We start from the raw sequence: 21,226 nt of genomic DNA, 5'->3' as shown, positions 1-21,226 counted from the left end.
ACACCTGGTCCTAGTCATGTTGAAGAATATGTGCTGCACTCATCCAGCATGCCAAGTCATTAACAAAGTGACAGACTAATCAAAAGCCATTACATTATACTTTCCACCTCCTGCTTCTGTCATGTGTCAGATGAATGTGCTATCAAAAAAGTACACACTGGCAAATAATCCAGCCATTGTTTGATAGTGTATGAGTCCTCGGTTTCCCCTTATGGGGTGGAAGAAAAGAAGATTGATGTTGGGTGTCACTGGTAGGAAGTGTGTACAGCTAGGCCTCATTGCAATCCGTGTCCTTGTGCGTGAGGCTCGGCTGGACACTGCATAGTTTGGCAGTCTGTATTCAGAGGGGAAGCACATTAATGATGAGAACCCATGCCACAGAAAAGCTTTTCTCATCTAATCTGAGCACCGAGGCCTGCACATTTACACTGCCTCTTCTCTCTGACAGTGAGGGTAAGCATGTAAGCTGCATAGCACTGCATGGATTTCTAAATGGACCTATAAAAAAATAGTCATGAAAAGTGCAAGTGATTGGTTGCAACAGAAAATGTTTGGTTTTGCATCTACATAGTTTCCAAGAGTTTAATTTTTTTATTGTGAATTTCCATTGTGTTTTTTTTATAAAGTGTCCTTGTGTAACTTGAAAAGTGCTTATAGTCTCACAAACTTTCTGTGCTGTATTACCATAATTAAATTAAGATTGAGGATATTTGCTGCTAGTTTACAATGAAAATGTGTATTATTTGTAGCCAAAGTAGTCAATATCAATTTCTACCTGGTCAATTAGCTTTAATTATGTATTGGTTGGCCAAATGATAGCTAACTTACTTTCAAACTTGGCTGCTGGTTTACCAGCAATGTAGATTATTTGTTTACACAATATTTTAATGCTAACTAGCATATTCTCTAACATAGTTACTGATTTACACAATATAATATCCCACTGTTATCTAGGATTCTGTTAAACCTGGATACTCACTTACACAATATAATGCTCTAATGTTAGCTAGATTACTAGCCCACTGAGTTACAAAATATAATATCCTAATATTAGCTAACGTCCTTTCAAACTTGAACACTGCTTTATCCAATAAAATGTGAAATTAGGTAACGTGCTTTCAGACTTGGCTACTGCTTTACATAATATTATAGTTTGCATATTGTAACGCTTAAGAAAATTCACTATGTTTCACTATGGTTATATTATGGGCTGTTATAGTAACCATAGCAGCAGGGTTTTCTTCCTACAGCACACTATAATTTGTAATTAAAATCAAGCACTAGCAAACTAGCTACCCAAAAATAAACAGTATTGCTCTAAACCTATCTTAAGCTAAATCATGTTGTTCCTTACAAAAAAGATCCTTCCTTTCTCAGTAAAATGTGATGGCTTTACATGTTTTTTAAGAAGCAATATCATTCTCTCAGATTGATCAGCTTTGTGTGATAGATAGGATGAGAACTAACTAGATTTTTTTTTTTTTTTTTTTAATGGAGCTTACTTCCAAGTACACTTTCAAGCAAATATGTCATTAACATTCAAGTATATGGCTCTGAACTGAAGTAAGTTTACTTACCAGTATACAGTATGTCCCATTTTAGTCCAAACAAAGTCTAGAACTATTACACAGATAGTATATCAAGTAGTAAACTTCATTGTACTGTTTACTTAATGCACCCATAGTACACTTTAAAAATGTACTAAAATATAAATAAACCATGATTTTATCATGCCAATGAAACTATGGTTACCACCCTATTTTGGTGTAAAGAAAAACTAAAGTGGTAATATTAGCTGAGCTAACTACTGTACTTAGCTACCATAAATTTGTGCAGTGCCATATTTAAATAGTTAAGCTAATGTTGCTAAATACAGTACTGTGCAAAAGTCTTTGCTTTCAAAGATAATTTTTACTAGTTTTACTATGCTTTCAAAGATAATTTAATTAAATGTTTCTACATTTAAAAAAAATACTATAAAGAACAGTAAACAGTAATAAATGAAACAAAGTCAATATATGGTGTGATGACCCTTTGCTTAAAAAAATAGTATTCTCAGATACAGTGTGTGCAGTTTTATAAGGAAATGAACTGGTAATCTTGCAAAACCAGCCACGGTTCTTCTGGAGACTTTGACTATCGCATTTGCTTCTTATTTTTGCAGCAAAATCCAGCAACCTTCATTATGTTTTTTTTTTTAGTCTGAAAAGTGGTCTCTTACATAATATACTGCTTCATTACTGACATACAAACATTTTCTTTGTAGCATTTAATTTTGTGCTAAAAACTAATGCTTGGAAATCTAAAATGTTTTTGTACTGATTCGATAATGTAGAAGTCATAAAATAAAAATCTATAACAAAGTTTGTACTAAAAAAAATAGAGTGCCAAATACTGTATGTTAGTTCTGTTAGGTTTGTGGAATATTGTTATTTTATTTTTTTTTTCAATGGGGGGGGTGAACTGTTTTTACCCAGGTGCAAACAGCACCATTCCTGTGAGGCTGTAATGGTGTACTGAAGGGAAAGTGCTGACTCAGCATTGCTGTTCCCTAAATTGAACTTAATTTAAGGTTTATGTAAGATGTGCCCTTGAAGTTTGATGTTAAAATTCAAAGGATCAAAGGTGAATGCGAGATGATGAAAGCCTCTGTATCTGTTAAATCTTGTTATTGTGACCTGTGACAGAGTCAGATTACAGAACAGGAGAAAACTTCTGTCATTTTCTACACACTGTTACTAGAAACCTATAATAAACTCCAAACTGTTCCAGTTTGGTTTCTCATCTCTTCAGTCTGAGAATTACAGATCATCACTGTGAATCCTGTATAAAGAGTCAGACACTGTAGGACAAACTTATTATAATTACTTTAAATTGCTCAGCAAAATTATTTGTACACTGGTCTGTTATGTAGGACTTGATGTTATTATCCCTTAATTGTACACGTGAGACATGCTTCCTAAGCTTGGTCAAGTGAGTGTTGGCATCTTCTGGGTTATCAAGTGGGCACCCTCCTTCCTTTATGTTTCGTTGATAGGCCCATGACACATGACACCTCCAGAGGGTTCAGCCATGAATCCCAGTGTCCCGAGCTCAGTCCCTTGATGCCATCTACTCACTTGAGGGCCCAGGTGGAGTCCTTTCTCTTCATCCAGAGCCACTGACTATAGTTTTCTGTAGTTCTGGAGAGATCTTTGACTGCTTGCTGGTGGGCCTCCCTCATACGCCCAACTCTCGGAGTAGCCTTGACATTGATGTGGCCACAAACCCTCTGCAGCCTACTTCAAGCCGCGATGTTGTGCATTGGGTGCAAGCTCAGTTTACCTGTTGCTTGCGCTCATAGGCTTCATCCACTCCATCCATCCAGAGCACTGCAAACTCAATGATGTACACAAGTTGGAGTGAGGACGACCATAGCACAATGTCTGGTCTGAGGTTGGTTGACACGATCTCAGTTGGGAAGCAGAGCCTCTGGCCTAAGTCTGCCACAATCTTCCTATCGCGTGCACCACATAGCCACAGTATCTGGTCTTGAAGAGGTGAGTCTGGCTTGACCCTCACCTTCCCAGACAAATGCTTTTGCCGGCTGGTGGGATGAAGGGGGGAATGGTGTTGATGCTCATCTGCTGAATGTCCAGCACTGTTGCAAGACATCATAGCAACTGGTTGTGCCACCAGGTGTATCAGCCTTGAGTGAGGCTGGTCTTGCAGCCCACCAGGATGTGCTTTATTGTTGCTGGACTCAAACAGAAGGAGCATGTGGGGTTTTCTCCGTACCACTGGGTGAGATTCATGAAAGATGACAGACATCATAGGCAGCCTTGATGGTGAAGCTCGTTCTGAATGTCTCCATTTCCCACAGCTCTTTCCAGGAGATCTTTCTCTTCTCCTCTCCCTCCAATCTTGTCCACTGCCCTTGCCTTGCCTGAGCAATGGCCTTTAGGCACCATGCTGCCTCCTCCTGCTGACGTATCTCCTGCACCACAAACCTGCATCTCTGAGAGCGAGTTACATTGTTCCAGATTGGTGTGCTGGTCCCAAGGCCAAGACCACTCCTCCCTTGCTCGAATCAGCCCATGACATCTCTGTGCTAGAGCGCTGCCTATGCCTGCTCGGATGCTTCTGCTGGGGTCCAGTTCCTCCCAATAGCCAGGATGGGGGCAGTTTGGCTACAAACGGATCACTCGACTCTGTTAGGATCATCTCCAGTCTTACTTTGGTGCATTTGTACTCCTCTGAGTGACTGGAAATGGGTAGCTCTAGGACTCCTTTGTCGTAGAGCCTTAAGCTGCTGAGGCACCTAGGAAGACTGAGCCACTTAGTTATGTATGAGTTTATCAGTCTCTCCAGATTTTCCACTTTCGAGATTGGAGCTGCATATTGGCTTAGTGGCCACATGAGGCATGGAAGGAGCCCAAATTGCATACAGTAGAGCTTCATCTTGCCAGAAAGTGTGGTTCTGTCGATGCTCTTCAGTCCACTGATGACATCCTTCCTGAGCTGATCTACTTGCTCTGTGTCTTTGAGGGATGTGCTGTACCATCGACCTAGACTCTTCAAGGCTTCTCAGAGACTGTTGGAATCATTTTATCACCTATGTAATAGCATTGGTCTGATTGCTTCCCCTTGATGATGGAGATTCTTCTGGACTTGCTCGACTTGATCGTCATCCAAGCCAGCTCGATGTTCTCTTGAAGCTTTCTCAACAGCTGTACTGTACAAGCTTTGGTCATCGTGAGTGCCGTGAGGCCATCCATGTATGCTCTGACAGGCGGCAGCTTCAGGCCAGGTCTCAAGCTCTGTCCTCCCACCACCCATCGAGATGCTCTAATTATCACTTCTATAGCCATGGTGAAGGCCAGTGGGGAGATGTTCCAGATGTTGCCACACTGTGGTTGAGACTAATGTTGTCAAGCATAGCTGGATGTCCTGGAAGTAGGCCTTGACAAGGCTTGTGAGGGCTACTGGAACCCTGAAGAAGTCGAAAGCTGTCCAGAAGAGGTTATGAGGTACTGAGCCAAAGGTGTTGGTGAGGTCCAGGAACACCACATGAAGGTCAGTTCCCTCTTTCTAAGCAACTTGGATGCCAGATGGTGCTAGCGTGTTCCAAGCAGCCGGAGAAGCCTGATATCTTTGCTTTTTGGATGGATGTATCAATGAAATGGTTTCTTTGCAGGTATCCCGACAACTCTTTCAGTTGCTTTTAAAGGTCTGCCTTGGACACTGAGAGACTTCCACTTTTCTCCTTTGTGAAGAGACCCTTTGAAGGGATCTTTGTAGAAGTTTGTTCTTGTCTGCGCCTTTTTTCTACGCTTCTTTACCAGGTTCTCAGCTCTCCTCAGTGTCACAAACCTGCTCCGGATTCCTGCTTGCAACAAGTTTATACCTTTCTTCTCCGCCTCTGTGGCCTTTCTCCATTGCTTCTTCAGCTGCCTCCTCTCTCTGATGATCTATTTCCTTCTGCCTCCTGGACTTAATGGGGATCGTCAGTGTAGCTTTCCTCCTTTCTACCACTCAAAATAGATTAATTCCCCCATTCTCTCCAACTTCTTCATGGTGATGCTTTTGAGCATCTCTAAGATGTTGCAGAGGTCAGTGTTGACCTCCTCCCACATTGCCTGTTTGCAGGACTTTGGCCACTTGATCAACGGTTTTTGTCCCTGGATCTTTTCCGGTGCAGGTCGCAATGGGCTGGGTTCAGGTTGTTCACCTGTGCCTCGCTCTTCCTCTGCTGCGACATGGTTGTTGATGCCTTACAGATTTTGGTTTTTGTTCTGCTGTTGAACTTCAGTTGACTGACTCGGCCTGCTTCTCAGAAAGTAGCTGTCGATTTGAGATCCCTGTTGACCCTTCTTCAGGCACACTTACTTTCTTTATCTATTCAGTGAGCTTTAAATAATAAAAGTTAAAAGCTTGAGCACAGCATGTTTTCTTGTGCATTAGCACATTTTATCATATTTTTATCACTTTTATCTCATTTACAGTACTGTTAAACCCAACAGATGTGTCCAGCCTAATGCAGGCTTGCACAGACTGTCATATAGCTCTGTACAATCAATTTTCAATTTGTTTTGCATACATTATAAGGCAATATCTCTCAGAAGCAAGGAGGTAGCAGTTTTTAGGGCCAGTCTTTTGCTGAAGACTGCTCAAGCTAATATTTAGTTAAAGCTCAGGTAAAGCACAGTCATTAACAAGTATATGGCTCTTCTCGGAGAGAGGTTTAATTATAAATATACATTTTGTCCCATTTTAGTCCAAACAAAATGTAGAATTAGTACATGGATATTATACAAAGTGGCAAAATTCAGTGCACTGTGATGTATGCACTCATACCACAGTGCTGTTGAATTCTCAACTGTGATTGGTCAAAAAGTGTCGATTATTTTTCTATAACAGTAGCTCTACCAATAAATCTGGCTGTAACTCAAACTACAAGTTTATATTAACGTATTAGATCTAATATATAATTTCTATAGTAACAGTTCAGACACAGGGATGCTCATTCACGCTTTACATAAACTACATGTAATAAACAGATTGAAAAAAAAAAACATGTTATTTAACAAAGAAAAAAGTATAGTCATTGAAATTGTGAAGTTCTTCACAGTGAAGACATTTATTTAATATTTATGGAAGGAGTCTCAAATGTCAGTAAGTTTTCCACAATGGGAAAGTCTTCAGAACAGAGGACAGAGGCTTTCTCAGTAACATCACATGACAAGCTGCTTTGTTGTGAGTGTTTTTTGTTGTTGTTGTTTTGTTTTTTTCTATTAACTTCAAAAGAGATAACAAGTGGCTGCTGAAGGAACAACTGCATACCTTTTTATTAAATTAAATTGACATTAAATAAACTATAAATGACTATTAATGGATAAAAACATGTTAAGTAATAAGTTTTTTTTTTTTATGTACTAATGTATAGAATTATTTTCCAAAATTTTATATATATATATATATATATATATATATATATATATATATATATATATATATATATATATATATATATATATATATAATTCAGATAGACCAGTGAACATTCCTTCAGGTTTACTACTAGGCTTCATGTCTGTAGAAGGCCAACATTCACGGTTTACAAACAAAGCCAAAACCTACTATTTCCCCTACACTATTTGTTCTGTTTCACATAAAGAACACCCGCTGTGAGATTTCAGTGAGAAACCACCAGCATGTATTCCACAGCGCCACCCTACACAGCAGCGGTGTACTAAATGAGGCGCTTTGCTGCAGAGTGGCAAGAGACTGCATGCCACGTCACTCACACTGCCAATGGGCTGTGAAAGGCAAGCTGGAAAGGACAGGCCGAGTGCTAATAAGAAATGCCAACACAAACAGGCGGCTGGGCCAGCCAATCCCTCGCCTGTCACCGCAATACTTCTCACTGTCTCCACTTACAAGCCGAACCTGCTGGATGTTGAGGATGGTTTAAAGGTGTGATAAATTTCAAACTGCCAGCATACACACAATAAGGTAAAGGGCCTACCTACAGAGATTTGTGTTGTGGGATTATTTTAAGTAGTTTCATTTGGTAGCCGGCAGGCTTCACGTGCACTACAGTGATATCCTGTGTCCCGGGCAGGAGCTGTCAGTGAAATTGCTGAAAGCTTGCTTATGACTAAAAATACACTTCTGAGAAGGACAAGGAGTTGGTTATCATGTTTCCTACACATACTTTAACTATGGAGTAGGCTCAAGTATCTTTCAAATTTAATATTTTCCAAGCCTTAAACTGAAAGGTGTGTTGAGATTTTCCTTTTTTTTTTTTCCAAGCAGCTAGCCAAATGAATATGAAATAAATAGCAACTGTCGTATTGTTGTTGTTTTGTTTGTTTTATTTACACAATTTTACAAGATCTGCAACAATGACACCAACATATATATTATTAGAAAGAACATTTTATGGTTGTATACTAATAATTTACTTTCCTTAAAAAAAATCCCTCAAGTCTCATGATCACAAGATGTTATCCTGCTAGAGTCCCTTTTGTTAATGTGTGAAGTGGTAATAATGTTAATTTCTGCAAATGTAGGCCTCAAAATAATACTGAAAATAATCTCCCAATAATATCTTTTCCCATATTATTTAGGGGTCCAAGCACCAAAGTTTATACCAGGATTCTTCTTCTTCTTCTTTTCTTCTTCTGCTTCTTCTTATTCTTTTTTCCTCTGGATTACATATCATTTTACATATTGGATCATATCTCAGGAACCATAAGTCTTACTGTGAAAAACTCACTTACATATTTTGAGCTAATTTGTATAACATGCAAAACTTACTTTTGCAAACCAGTCCAAGGATTTTTGTGTATTTTCAGAAAACTTGTATCAAATTACTCATCAGAGTGGGCATGGGCAACATATGCCAATTAATTCTGGTATAGCACAGCTTAGACAGCTGTTTATGTCTGTAAAGCATGCTCATCCATAGAGAGCAGGGTTGAATTCATAGAACTGTTTTTCTGGAACCATAGGTCTGATCAAGCTGAACTTTCTGCATATTTGTGTTAAACTCTAAATGGATTTTAGATGATGATGTGATGATGATGCACAAAGGGTGCTTGGACCCCGTAGGTTGCCACTTACGGATGCATCTTGTCTTTGAAATATATGCATCGCTGTTAACATTAAAGCTTCTTAATCAGCTTTATGCAGCAATATAGAAATAAAGCATTCTATATTGTATTTCTTGTCCAGGCTATGAAGGAGATACTGAGTTAATGATCTGGACAGCATGTACAAGATCTCTGTATTTAAAAATAACTGTGGAATCACATGCATATGACCAACAGACTTTTCTACACTGTCTACAGAGACATTAAACCTTCAACTCAGCAAGATACATCCCATAGACTGTGCTGGCCTAGGTTTCACATACACACACACACACACACACATATTCGTGCAGAAAAGTGGCTGATTGTTGATATTATTTCAGTGTCCCAGAGGTACACCTTACTTGTCCAAAGCCCAGAATCCACATCCTGACTGGCTTAATTCTTTTGTACGCCCTCCAACCTGAGCACACGGGGACTTCCAGTGGCGGCAGAAGATTTATGAAGCCCCTGTCACCCAGGGTTAACCCCCGCCACCTTCTACCACAAGGATTCCTTCTGAAAACAATAACATCCAGACCTGCTGGCCTCCGGGACGCCCCACAGTGCCAGTGACGTGATTTGTTTGTTCTAGTGATTGCTGCTGTCTGCAGTCGCTAACGGATCGCTGTCACCGTCATATCAGCTAGGAAAAATCTCCCCACACTCAAAATTACAGGGTGTTATCTTATGCAGGAAGATTTTAATCAAACATTTCCAGCATTTGTAATAGAAAAATGCCTAGAAATAAATAACTTTGTTCAATGACAAGAAATAAGCCAAGTGTACAAGTGAGGATTTGCATTCTTAGAAAAAGGTAACTATTGTGAATGATTTTATTTTGTTATTTATTTTGTTTCTATTAAAAATCCTTAAGGGTAAGGGTAGTATGCAAAATGTTTTTCTAAGATTGTACCTTATGTGAAGGAACCTGGTATAAGGTTCTCTACAAGCTGGAACTTTATATTCTTCCTGTCACAGACCTAATTCTCAGGTAAACTACTGAATAAAATTTTTAAAAATTAATTGACATGTTTTGTGTCTTGATTTGGACAATCCAGCAGCCTGGGCATGCTGTAAACTCTGACTGTTCTGTGATGAGAAAGTGGACCTATTGTAAGTTTGGTATACCAAATCACTACAGATTTTTTCCATGACACAGCGGAAACTAAAATGACTAAAATAAACAGAATGGAAGAAAAGAGCAACTACAGAGACCTATATTCCTGTTGTCACTCTACTTTTGTGTTAATGACCATTGGACATTATGATGTAATCATTGTGGGTCAAACACAGAATGATGCTCTCTGATAGAGAACATAAACAAGTCAAAAGCAACCAATGGTAATAAAGCAAGTGTGCCTTCTTTTTAAACTAAAAAAAAAAAAAACTCATATGTATGACAATATAACCTAGAGAAACAAAATATGGTGAAGATATATTAAAATACTGGAATAATGGAAGGATGGCCATTTCATGAAATGCAAATGAGGCATGTAAAAGAGAAACACTTCAGAAAAATGATTCTGTGAGAATTGGCCATAATAAATTGTTATACAACATTTTTTTTATAAGGCATTGTAAAAGCATTCTGCTATTAAATAATAAATTGCTCAGCACATACCCTATATGGCCAAAAGTATGCGGACCCCTGAGTATTGAACATTCTATTCCAAAACCATGGGCATTAATGTTGAGTTGTTCCTCTTTTGCTGCTATAAAAAAACCTCCAATCTTCTGGGAAGGTTTTGCACTAAATTTTGGAATGTGGCTGTGGGGATTTATGCACATTCAGCCCCAAGAGCACAAGAGGTTGGGCAATGATGTCCACCAAGAAGTTCTTCCACTTCAACCTTGGTAAACCCTATCTTTATTACCCACAATTTGTGTACAGGGTCATTGTCATGCTGGAACAGGTTCGGGCGTCTTAGTTTGAGTGAAAGGAAATCATAATGCTACAGCATGCAAAGACATTCTAGACAACTGCATGCTTCCAACTTTGAGGCAACAGTTTGGGGAAGGTTCACATATGTGTGTTATGGTCAGGTGTCCATAAAACTTTGGCCATGTAGTGTAAGATAAAAGTTGTTGGCAGAGGTAAAAGCCAGATCACTGTAACATCACAGCTGTGTCTAACATTCACTCAACACATTTATTGGGCAATATGCTGGTAAAGGAACATTGCTTTTACTTTAATGAATAATAAAGTATCACATCATGGTTTTGTGAAATTTATTTGCGGTTTAACCTGGTCATGGTGAGGTGACAAGGCACATATCCTAACACCTTGAAGACCTAACTTTAGTCCAAAGCTTGCAAACTCACAACACTCAAAATGAATGTAAACTTCCAGAAGATTTGAATTGGTTCTGCAGTCCGTCGTCTGATGTCTCCACTAAATGTTATCATCAAAAGAACACTTTTAAGTAAGCTTTGAAGAAGACTTAAGATGTAGTAATTCTTCCCCCTATTTTCCCACTTTTATCTTTCTCTGATTTTCAACAACATTTCATTCTACATTGGCTTTCCTTTTTATTGCTCCTTCTGGACAGGTCACTGTGCCGAGGTCTCCAGAGAGCGTTCTGGAAATAGAAGTAGGCAGAAAGCAGAGCTGGTCCCTGTCAGGCCGCATAAGAGAGAGAACAACCAGAACTAGCATAGCTCTCATCAAGTCATACTTAACTCCATTTGAATTCTCCTGACCCAATCCAGAGTAAATGCCATGCAGTTTGGGGCCCTGAGTCTTTCTGACAACATTTTTTAATTTGTCCAAATTCTGACAGGGAAAACAAGGCAAAGCACCAAATCAACCCTGAAATGCAACAAAGCATTGAGAAGATTCCAGGCAAAGCTATAAACCTTGTTTGTCCTGCGTGCTGCTCTAGGTTTGCATGCAACCAGAGGTAGTGTGTGGTCAGACCAGAGAGTGTGTATGGGTCAGACAGACATGCAGCTGCAATGGTGTATGACTCAGATCTGCTCCAGAAGAAGACGACAAGGAAAGCACCAATAAAAAGAACATTTGAAATATACACCGAGAGCAGTTGGAAAATCATGTAACAGATGGAAAATAATACAGATGACTTATTAACTTGTCAGATATTCCAAAGCTACAAATAGAAAATGCAATAAACATACTGACATTTTGACTGATCATAGATTTTTACATTAAAATCGTTTATACCACAGCACTGTTGAATTCTTGATTCTGGTTAGTCAGATGGTGTTGATTCATTTTCTATAACAGCACCATTAATGCACTCATTCTAATATGTTATCTTTTTAATAGTAACTTACACAGGGACCTGTATGGCAGATGCAATTCACAAAATAACGTATGCAATCATTGAAATTGAGAATTTTTTTTTTCTTTTTTTTTTTTCTTTTTTTTTTTTAACGAGGAGATGATTATTTAGCTTTTTTTGGAAGGAGTCTCCAGTTTCATTGCTTTAAAGCAGTCAGGGGTAAAGCTGTAATTTTTCACACTCTGGAAAGTCTTCAGAACTTTTTTTGCAGTTTCTCAAGTCTTTGTCTTATTGACTTCAAAATTAAGCAAAAAGTGTGCCTGGTGAGGAAATAACTGTTTACAACTTCTATAACAAGATAACAAGAACTAACGTGTTCCACATACATTTCACAACATTAAATATAACTACAAATTGAACAACACACATGTTGTTGTGCTTTCAAAAACTGCAATCTTTGGCAACTTGCTGTGGTTTCTAAGGAATAAAAAGCTTTGTATATACACCTCATAAATACAGAGTTGAACCCTAGACTCCTAATGTTAAACAGTATTGAATTTGCATCTACATTGTATTTTGGTGTTTATCATTAAGAACTGATTATCAGAAAGGTTGTATGACAAACTGAGTCCCAACTGTACCCTAGAGTACTGCTCATATTACAGTAATGTCTTCTCAATACTGATGGCATCAGAAAAGAGAGGGTTTCACTTAAAAGCACTTCCTCCTTTCTTTTCCATTTCCAAACAAATAAGGGCCACTTTTAAGTGTTTTACATGAAGGGAGGAAAATGAAATTCCCATTAAAATAAATAAAATAAGTGTTCATATTTCACAATGGCACTAATTGGGGTCTGCGTGGTTTTATGATAGTCATATTTCTGCTTTTTGTCTGTTGCTTTGCTCAAAATAAAGATTTATTGCCTGCATGTGCAAAAAGAATAGGATTTTAGATAAATATTCCCATGCTTCACCGGAGGCTAAATTGAGTATGAAAACCAGTTTGAAGCCATTTGTGTCAAAGTCAGAAAATGGCAACACTACACTCATAGGATTAGATTTTAGCAAACCTGGCATACACTTGTGTCTATTGAATTGGTTGCTTAAAATAACACACCAATAAAGTCCATTCACAAAAAAAAAAAAAAAGCTCCTTTTTCCTGTATATAAATGAAATTAGTGCAATGTTTTTCTTAATAAGAAAGCATTCGGGTAATAGAGTTTATCATACACTTCATCATATACAGTAACGTCCCATCTGCATCTGCGTTATTGTGAACATGTGGCTTTAATGCACTTATGCTATAGTCTATAGTCTATAAATAATCCCATGCACTGATATTAAACAGATAAAAGGCGGAGGCCATGGCCTTTATGTCTTTAGTGGGAGTTATGTCCAACCCTGTGATATTCAGGAAGGATGATGGAACAGGAAAGCTAGACAAATAATTTCCTTCAACTTCAAAAAATGTACAAATTGGAGACAGGAGACCGCTGATATAAATGACATTTCTTACTTCACCAACAAGCACTCTGGACAGTGGAAAACACAACATGACAACCACAAGCACCTCATCACTCCACTCTGTCTCAGTGACGTCTGGAGAGACATGATTTTAATAATGTACTGGTGTGTTATTATGATTAAATCTGAACTAGCCTAAATTGATGTTACATAAACATGCACTTAACCCTCACAAGGGAGATCAGTGACCCCTATTAGCTACACCGGGAAGAAATGAGGTCGGTAAACTCGCCTTTGACATAATGATTATATTTCTCTTTAACAGAAATGTTGTAATGGGCAGCGGTATTGGCTCAGGAATGCTGCCTGTTTTGAAGGCGACTTAAAGGAGTATTTTCCGCTTAAACATACCTTTAAGCCTAGATCACATGCGCTTAAAGGAAATTCACCAAACATGGTTGTAGTGGTAAAAATAGATCTATAGATGAGTTTCGACATAATGGATTTATAGACAATGGTTTTATTGAATTTGTAATGGCTAACACCTAATATCCTCAGCATTCCTTAACATTCCTGAAGTCATTTCCTGCACTTAGTTCCTTTAATTGTTCTCTAGTATGGCATTGCATGTTTTTGTTAATTTCAACATTGATATATTGCCATTCATTCCTGTGAATGATCCTTTAACATACCTGATAAGCCTATAAGACAGAAATGCTTCAAGTATATTTTCTAGAAATGTTTGCAAGTTTTATAGTTTAATCATATTTGTAGGACTAACTTTAAACACATTTTCAGTATAACACTGGTTCAGCCTGTCTAAAGTCACTGTTGGCTTGCTTCAAATTTGACATAAGAAGAGACTGGTAGAACTTTATATTTGAAATTTATATGGGTTGGGGGTTCGATTCCAACCACAGCCCTGTGTATGCAGAGTTTGCATGTTCTCCCCATGCTGTGGAGGTTTCCTCCGGGCACTCCATCCCCCCCCATCCTAAGACATGCATGGTAGGCTTATTGGCATGTCCAAAGTGTCTGTAGTGTATGAGTGAGTGTGTGAATGTGTATGTGAGTGTGCCCTGCGATGGACTGGCACCCTGTCCAGGGTTTACCCCACCTTGTGCCCGATGCTCCCTGGGATAGTTTCCAGGTTCCCCGTGACCCAGTAGGATAAGTGGTATAGAAGATGGATGGATGGAATCTATTGCAATAATTGGCATATGGGTCTAGGATTTAACTAGGTCTACTATTATTAGCTATGTATAGAGTGCAGTGAAATATCAGACATTTTAGCATGCTTAAAATTATGAAACAGAATAAAGATAGGAAAAAATAGGAAGAGTTTGCACTACTGGAAGTCAAATATAATAATCTGGGGGAAAATGTATTTCAATGTTGCAGTCATCAAAGTAGGTATGGTCTTTAGTTACATGACATACCATGGCTGCATCGATGAACCCAGTAGTATCCAAAGTCCACACCTAGGAATGCTAGCCACCATGTCCAAGCTGAATCCCAAGGTAACTCCAATATGTGGAAGTTATTCCAAACATATATGTAACTGGAAACCTCCAGACTTCTCATAAAGAGCCTGAGATAAACAGAATATGAAATTAATACAAAGATTAGTTTGTGAAGAAGTCAGCATTTATGCTGTTCACAATAAAAAATACAGTCATGACAAACATCAACAGTCAACTTCAAATGAAAACACTTCCTCTGATCTGACAAGTATAGTTTCATTTTGTTTTTATTTCATTATACAAATATTACATCATTCATTTTTTTATTTTTTAAAATGATGCAATTAAATGTTTTCTACATAAAAAAAAATCTATTATAAAGAGAAGTAAATACCAGTAAACTAAAGAATGGCAATATTTGGTGTGACTTTGCCTTTAAAAATACATCAGTACTCTGAGGTACACTTTGTGCAGAAAATTGGTTGCTAAGTTTTTCTAAGCATATTAGAGAGTCTGATGCAGTTATTCTGGAGACTTTATCTGTCACACATGCTTCTGTTTTTGTATGTAAGCATACAGCCTGACAGCCAGCATTCTTTTTTTTTTTTTTTGTCTGAAAAGTTGTCTATTTCATAATAAGGCAACAACAAAAATTGTCTGTAACATTTTTGTTGTTGTTGAAAAAGCGATGTTTGAGAATCTAAAACATTTTACTGACCCAAAAATGCATAAAATAAACATCTAAGTATTGAAATGTAGGTGCCTAAGACTTATGCACAGTAGTGTATTTGATTTTATTCTATAGGATGTCTCCATACATACAATTAATACTTTTTTAGCAAACATGTCCTCTAAAATTTTTCAGACTTTTTTTACATTATATATTTTATTTCAGATAGCCTTTAAGAATGCCTTTGACAAAAAAAGAACATATTGAAATAAATAAAGAATAAATAAATAAATAAATAATGATAATAATAACAATTTTTCAATAACCTCACTATGGTTTTTTTTTTGAAAAATAGCAAAATCACACACTTTGACACAAAGCTATAGAGTATAAAGTAGCACAAAGTTGAGCTAAAGCGATAGGTGTATAGGTACAGGTAAAGCAATGTGACTAACTCACTCGGGCAGTCGGGACATCATGCCTGCTGACAGAGATGTGGTCCCATCATTAATTTTGATGAGAAGGTCTCCAGTCTTCAGCCAACCCAGCAGTCCCTCCAATAAGATCATTCCAACAAAGAATGGAGTGGCCTACATGACACAAACATCAGAAATTGTCATTTTATGTTTTAACATTTTAATTGATGTTATTCTACTGATATCTTTTTATGTCAAATTTACAGCAAACCAACAGTAATTGTATGTAGCCAGGAATAGTGTTAAATTAAAAATGTGGGTAAATGCACTCCTAAAATCAAAATATTACTGCAAAGTGTATTTAGAGCATGTCTGTCCCACAGGCTTATAGGCTAGATTAAAGGACAGGCTGACCCAATATTCATGTTTAATATTTATACAACAATTTCTTGCCTTTATTGAACTTAATAATTGCAAGCACTGTTCACAGGAAGGAACGACAATAATTCAGACATCATTGCACTTTTTATTTATTTATTTATTAGCTCATTATCTCCCAGTTTAGCCATTCCCCATGCCTGTCCACTGGCTAGATTTCCTCTATTGCACAACAGCTATTAATCTGGGAAGTGCTAACACATGTTTCATCTGAGCATTGAATCTTTTCATGCTACTGCTGAAAAGATGGTATAGCTGCTGGTGGGAGTTGCCAAAGAATTATTTACTGTTAATAGAACTATTTATATTATTACTATAATACTATTACTATTATTATTTAATATTGACACTAAATGTCATTTCATAGTTTCTATTGTATTTAAATTGCTGAAAGCATGAAATATCAACCACCTATAAATATTTTGTCTACAACAATTTAGATGATGAACTTATAATAATATTCCACTTCACACATGTGGACTTCATGCCAGAGAAATGTCCACAGTTTTATAGCAAAATACTTTTCACTTCTGGACAAACACCGCACTGTGAAGGGAACTGTCGAAGCAGTGCTTAAGTCCCTCAGTAATTCTCAATAATACCAATGTGCAAAATATCAGTCGAGCAAGGTCTCTCACCTGCACACTTAAATGTAAATACAGTCCTTACTCACTAACCCCTAATATTGACTCAGTTAGTAGTGTGTTATGGTCACTTTTCTGTCTGTGAGTAATAAAGTAACACTAATCAGTTTGTCCGAAGTTCATTCATTAACAACAATATAAGGCATTCATTCATTCATCCTTAGTAACAGCCTGGTCAGGAGTGTGATGCTTTAAATTAGGCTACTTATTTATTAAACAAAAATAATAACTGCATAAACGGGATTAAAATGCATTCCCACACATTCCTCTTGTTATGAAATTATGACTTCGAGTGAAGTTGCTGAGGTTTAGGAACTATTAGAGCCAGAATTCACACACCATGTTGACACTGCTGGCATTTTAATTCTCTTTTTGTCCTAGGTTTTTGGGGTTCCTAGTGGCATAGATTTAGGGCATACAAAAATATTTTAAATAATAAAAATAATCAAGAAAAGCACCAAAAAAAATCAACAACACTGGATTAGGCCACACCCACTTCAGCTTAAAATCCAGATACAGATACAGAGAGTGGCATTGTAAATGGATAATAAGTGCATTATGTGTATTCTACATTCCCTAGGCTTCATTTAACCTGCTGTGCATTGTGGGATTTTAGTGCACTTGATATTCTACGCTATACTTTAAAGCATTATTATAAAACAGTAAAACTCCCTAATGAGTTTAATGAATATATTAAATAAAGTGGTGTGTTTCTGGACATAAAGTGTGTTTCATAAATTGAAACAATGATTATTGTTTGCAATTTCTGGAACCAGCTGTCAGCCAGCTAGCACATTCCAAATCTTTCCTGCTGCAATGTTAGCTGTGCTGAGAGCAAACTGGCTCAACTCGGAAAAACGTGTCAGGTCCCTCTTTGCGTTGTGGAATGTGAGACACATATGCATGCACACACACACACACTCACACACACACACACACACACACACACACACACACACACACACACACACACACTGTGAGGTACAGCAGATACAGCCTGCACTGTTCTTACTGTTTTCTTATGTTGAATGTGTGTGTGTGTCCATGTTTAAGTCTCTTTATGAGGACCAATTTTTCCTATAATAATAGGAATATGGAAGAGTTGTGGAATATTTGATTTACAAAATCTGCAACTTCATTAAATAAATGAAAGGTAACTTTTTTGTTTACTGAGTTTAAGGTTAGATTCATGTGTACATGAATGAAATACCCCACAAACATAGAATTACAAATGTGTGACTGTATGTGTGTGTGTGTATAAAAACACTCCAGGGCACGATATACCACTTGGGACCCCCCAACATTACACGCAGCCCCACATCTGGCTGTGGACTGCAAGTCAGCACCGCACAACCTGCAAACAGAGGTCTGTCTGTATCAATCTGGAGTTTAGTACAAACAGGATTTTCACTTATTAAAGCTACATCATATTGCATTATTACAGCCAAAGTTTTATATTGACCCAAAAGTGTCAGTATAAAAAAGTAAACAGTTTTGACTGTTTGAGACACATTTCTACATTTCATAGTTTTTCGTCCTCATGAGGTTTTATCCCATAAAGTTTAAATTTTATCCCATAGATCACTTCTATTTGGTGGTGTGATAGTTTCTTTTATTCAGGCAGTAACATATTTTGGGCTTGTGAAAATAGTTGAGTGAATCTTAATGGTTTTATAGAAAGCTTTGTCTGTGAATGCTGATCTTGTCAGGAAAATTACATTTGTGAAGCAGATGTCAGGGTTTTTAATCTTTCTCTCTGCTTTGGGGATGATATTTTACACTAAAAGTACAAATATCAAATGATTTCATTTTGAGATCTGATCACATTTCCCATCAAAATGTGTTTTATAATAGCAGGAGGTTTCATTTTATTTCCTAAATTCTGACCGTGGTTAAAATGATATACAACAATACCTGACGTACATGTCTTTTTCACGTTGTGTCTTATAAAAGCCAATCCATGCACACACATGTGAACATACAGATGCATGCAGACAGGCATTAAATTAAAGTCGTTGAACAATAGTGTGCAAAGTTAATCAGTGTGTGTTTGTGGCAACATTACAACAATTCAGATCCCTGCTGTGTGGTTAATTGTCCATTCCCAAGTGTTTATATAGGTCTATTGAAAGATTAACCTTTCTACCTCAAATTATAAACATGTGTTGACTTGGTTACAGCCAAACCCAAAACACACCCACAATTAAAATGTGAGGGGGCTTTAAATGTGAGAAAGTACACAAGTTTGCATTTGCTAGGCGAATTTTGACTGTAACATAAACAGTTCCAGACAGAAGAAGTCTTAATGTCTGAAAACAAAATGAATTTGATTACAATTTAGGCTAAAAAATGGTTATAGTATGCAAAGCAACTGCAGCAGACCTCAGATAAGTTTTGGACTGCAGGGAGAATCCTCTGCTCTTGTTCTGACGCTCAGAAACGGTTTCATTTCAAACCCCATACTCACATTGCCCAGATGTGGTGTAATGATTTACGACTAGTCCACACAGCCAGCAATTACAGCTGAGATACAGATTCATTTCAAGCATTTTCTACTGTCAAAGATACGGTTGCTTTTAGTTTTTTTTAATTGTATGCTGATCCAAAACTGCCACTGCTGGGCCCTTGAGCAAGGCCCTTATCCCTCAACTGCTACGTTACATAAATGAGATAAATGTAAGTCTCTTTGTATCTTAGCATCTGATAAATGCCAAAAAATGCATGTAAATGAAAACTACTGTAGAAGGTCAAACATCTTACATTGTCATTTTCTTAGTCCTCACCATTTACTCATGCTGATGAAGTCTTTTTTAATTGCAGGTAGTATAAAAGTAGTGATAATAGACAAGTCAGCTATTTGAGTCAGTTCTGCTCACACTTCACTCTGAAGTGAATCTTTAGAATAATAAGGTTTCTTTTATCAGTTATAATCTGAACAGGAAACGTTTTTAGAATGTTTTCATATTTTCACACACCAGTTTTCTGCTACAGCTTCAGAATAGAAATACAGTCCTACTACAAAGACTAGAAGGAGGATAAAGTCCTTAATTAAAACCTTTTTTTTTTTCAGAAAATGACTCAAGTTGGTGCCAATTCATTCTTGGCCATTTTAGACAATCGCATTCTTTTGATGTAGCTGTTTTTTTGTTTGTTTGTTTGTTTGTTTGTTTGTTTGTTTTTTGTTTTTACTAATAATGGTAAAGTAGTAATAGTTTTACTACTATATTTAGGGATCTATCATTTTTAAATATATATTTGTTTTCTTAGTAACATGGCTATTTTACCCGTGCATCATATTCCTGTAATAATCATCAGTTTACGTCTAGTGATTTAAGAGTGCCACGTTACCATGTTATCATATCATGTTGCTGCCCTCTCATGCAAATCAACTAATACAAGAAAGCATTACACAGCATTCAGATTTCAGCTTAGATGGAACTGGCAGTATTTTAAATGCTTTAGCAACTAGATGGCCTCAAATAGCTAAATAGCCAAAGAGCAAAAGTAGTAACACTTCTGTTTAAGATTTCTTGGAGATTAACATGTAACATCGATCATATTTGCTCTGAGATAATTTCCTGCAAATTAAAGCCCTGGATTTACAGCCCTAAGCAAAGTTCAGTGTGAGCTCACACTACTATTAATGGTGTTAGGGTCAGTCAGATCTGCCATGACTGGAATAAAATGTATGAAATAAGCTAGGTAAAAGCTCACACATACACACTGCTATGTGAGTGAACACATTGGAAATGGCCTATGATCCACTTTCTTGGAAATTTCAACAGGTTCATTTCTCATAATACCTAGTGCAAACACTGTGATATCCCAAGTGACTTTATTCAAATACCTGTGATTATGGAGAGCCCAGGTGTGGGGGAGTTACTGATTTTCTCACCCAATTCACTATAAACCAGCCTAAACTGTAATTTATCAAATGAATGCTAAAGCATAAACCAGTACAGAAGTTGCAAATTAGAAACAAATGCAGCCTAACATGATTTGAAGAACCAAATATTAGAGGGAAAGTAAAAACCCATTCTGGCAAAACTTTTTTGCTCACTGAGTCATTTATGTAGCACTGTATGTTGCTTCCAGGTCTCTCAGGTCTTTCCTGACAGACCTCCATTAGACCAGATATTATTTGGGTGGTGGACCATTCTCATCACAGCAGAGGCACTGATATAAAGGTGACCTCTTTGTGTCTGTGAGTGGTGCTGGTACAAGTGAATCAGACGCAGCAGCCTTGCTGGGGTTTTTAAGCAATGTGGGCC

The 21,226-nt window shown here is 37.4% G+C and overlaps 1 protein-coding gene across 1 annotated transcript in view; it reads right to left on the bottom strand.

The window, feature by feature from the left end:
- Window positions 1-21,226, bottom strand: part of agmo (alkylglycerol monooxygenase) — a 49,145-nt gene that overhangs the window by 25,337 nt on the left and 2,582 nt on the right. The window contains exons 2-3 of the mRNA XM_053647173.1: window positions 15,917-16,047; window positions 14,764-14,915 (exon numbers count right to left, since the gene is read on the bottom strand). Coding sequence (XP_053503148.1) covers window positions 14,764-14,915; window positions 15,917-16,047 — 283 coding nt within the window. The remainder of the gene's footprint in view (window positions 1-14,763; window positions 14,916-15,916; window positions 16,048-21,226) is intronic.

Source organism: Ictalurus furcatus, chromosome 17, assembly GCF_023375685.1.
Source record: "Ictalurus furcatus strain D&B chromosome 17, Billie_1.0, whole genome shotgun sequence".
Taxonomy (NCBI): Eukaryota; Metazoa; Chordata; class Actinopteri; order Siluriformes; family Ictaluridae; genus Ictalurus; species Ictalurus furcatus.
Note: the sequence above shows the minus strand (reverse complement) of the source record. Positions and strands in the feature narration are given on the sequence as shown.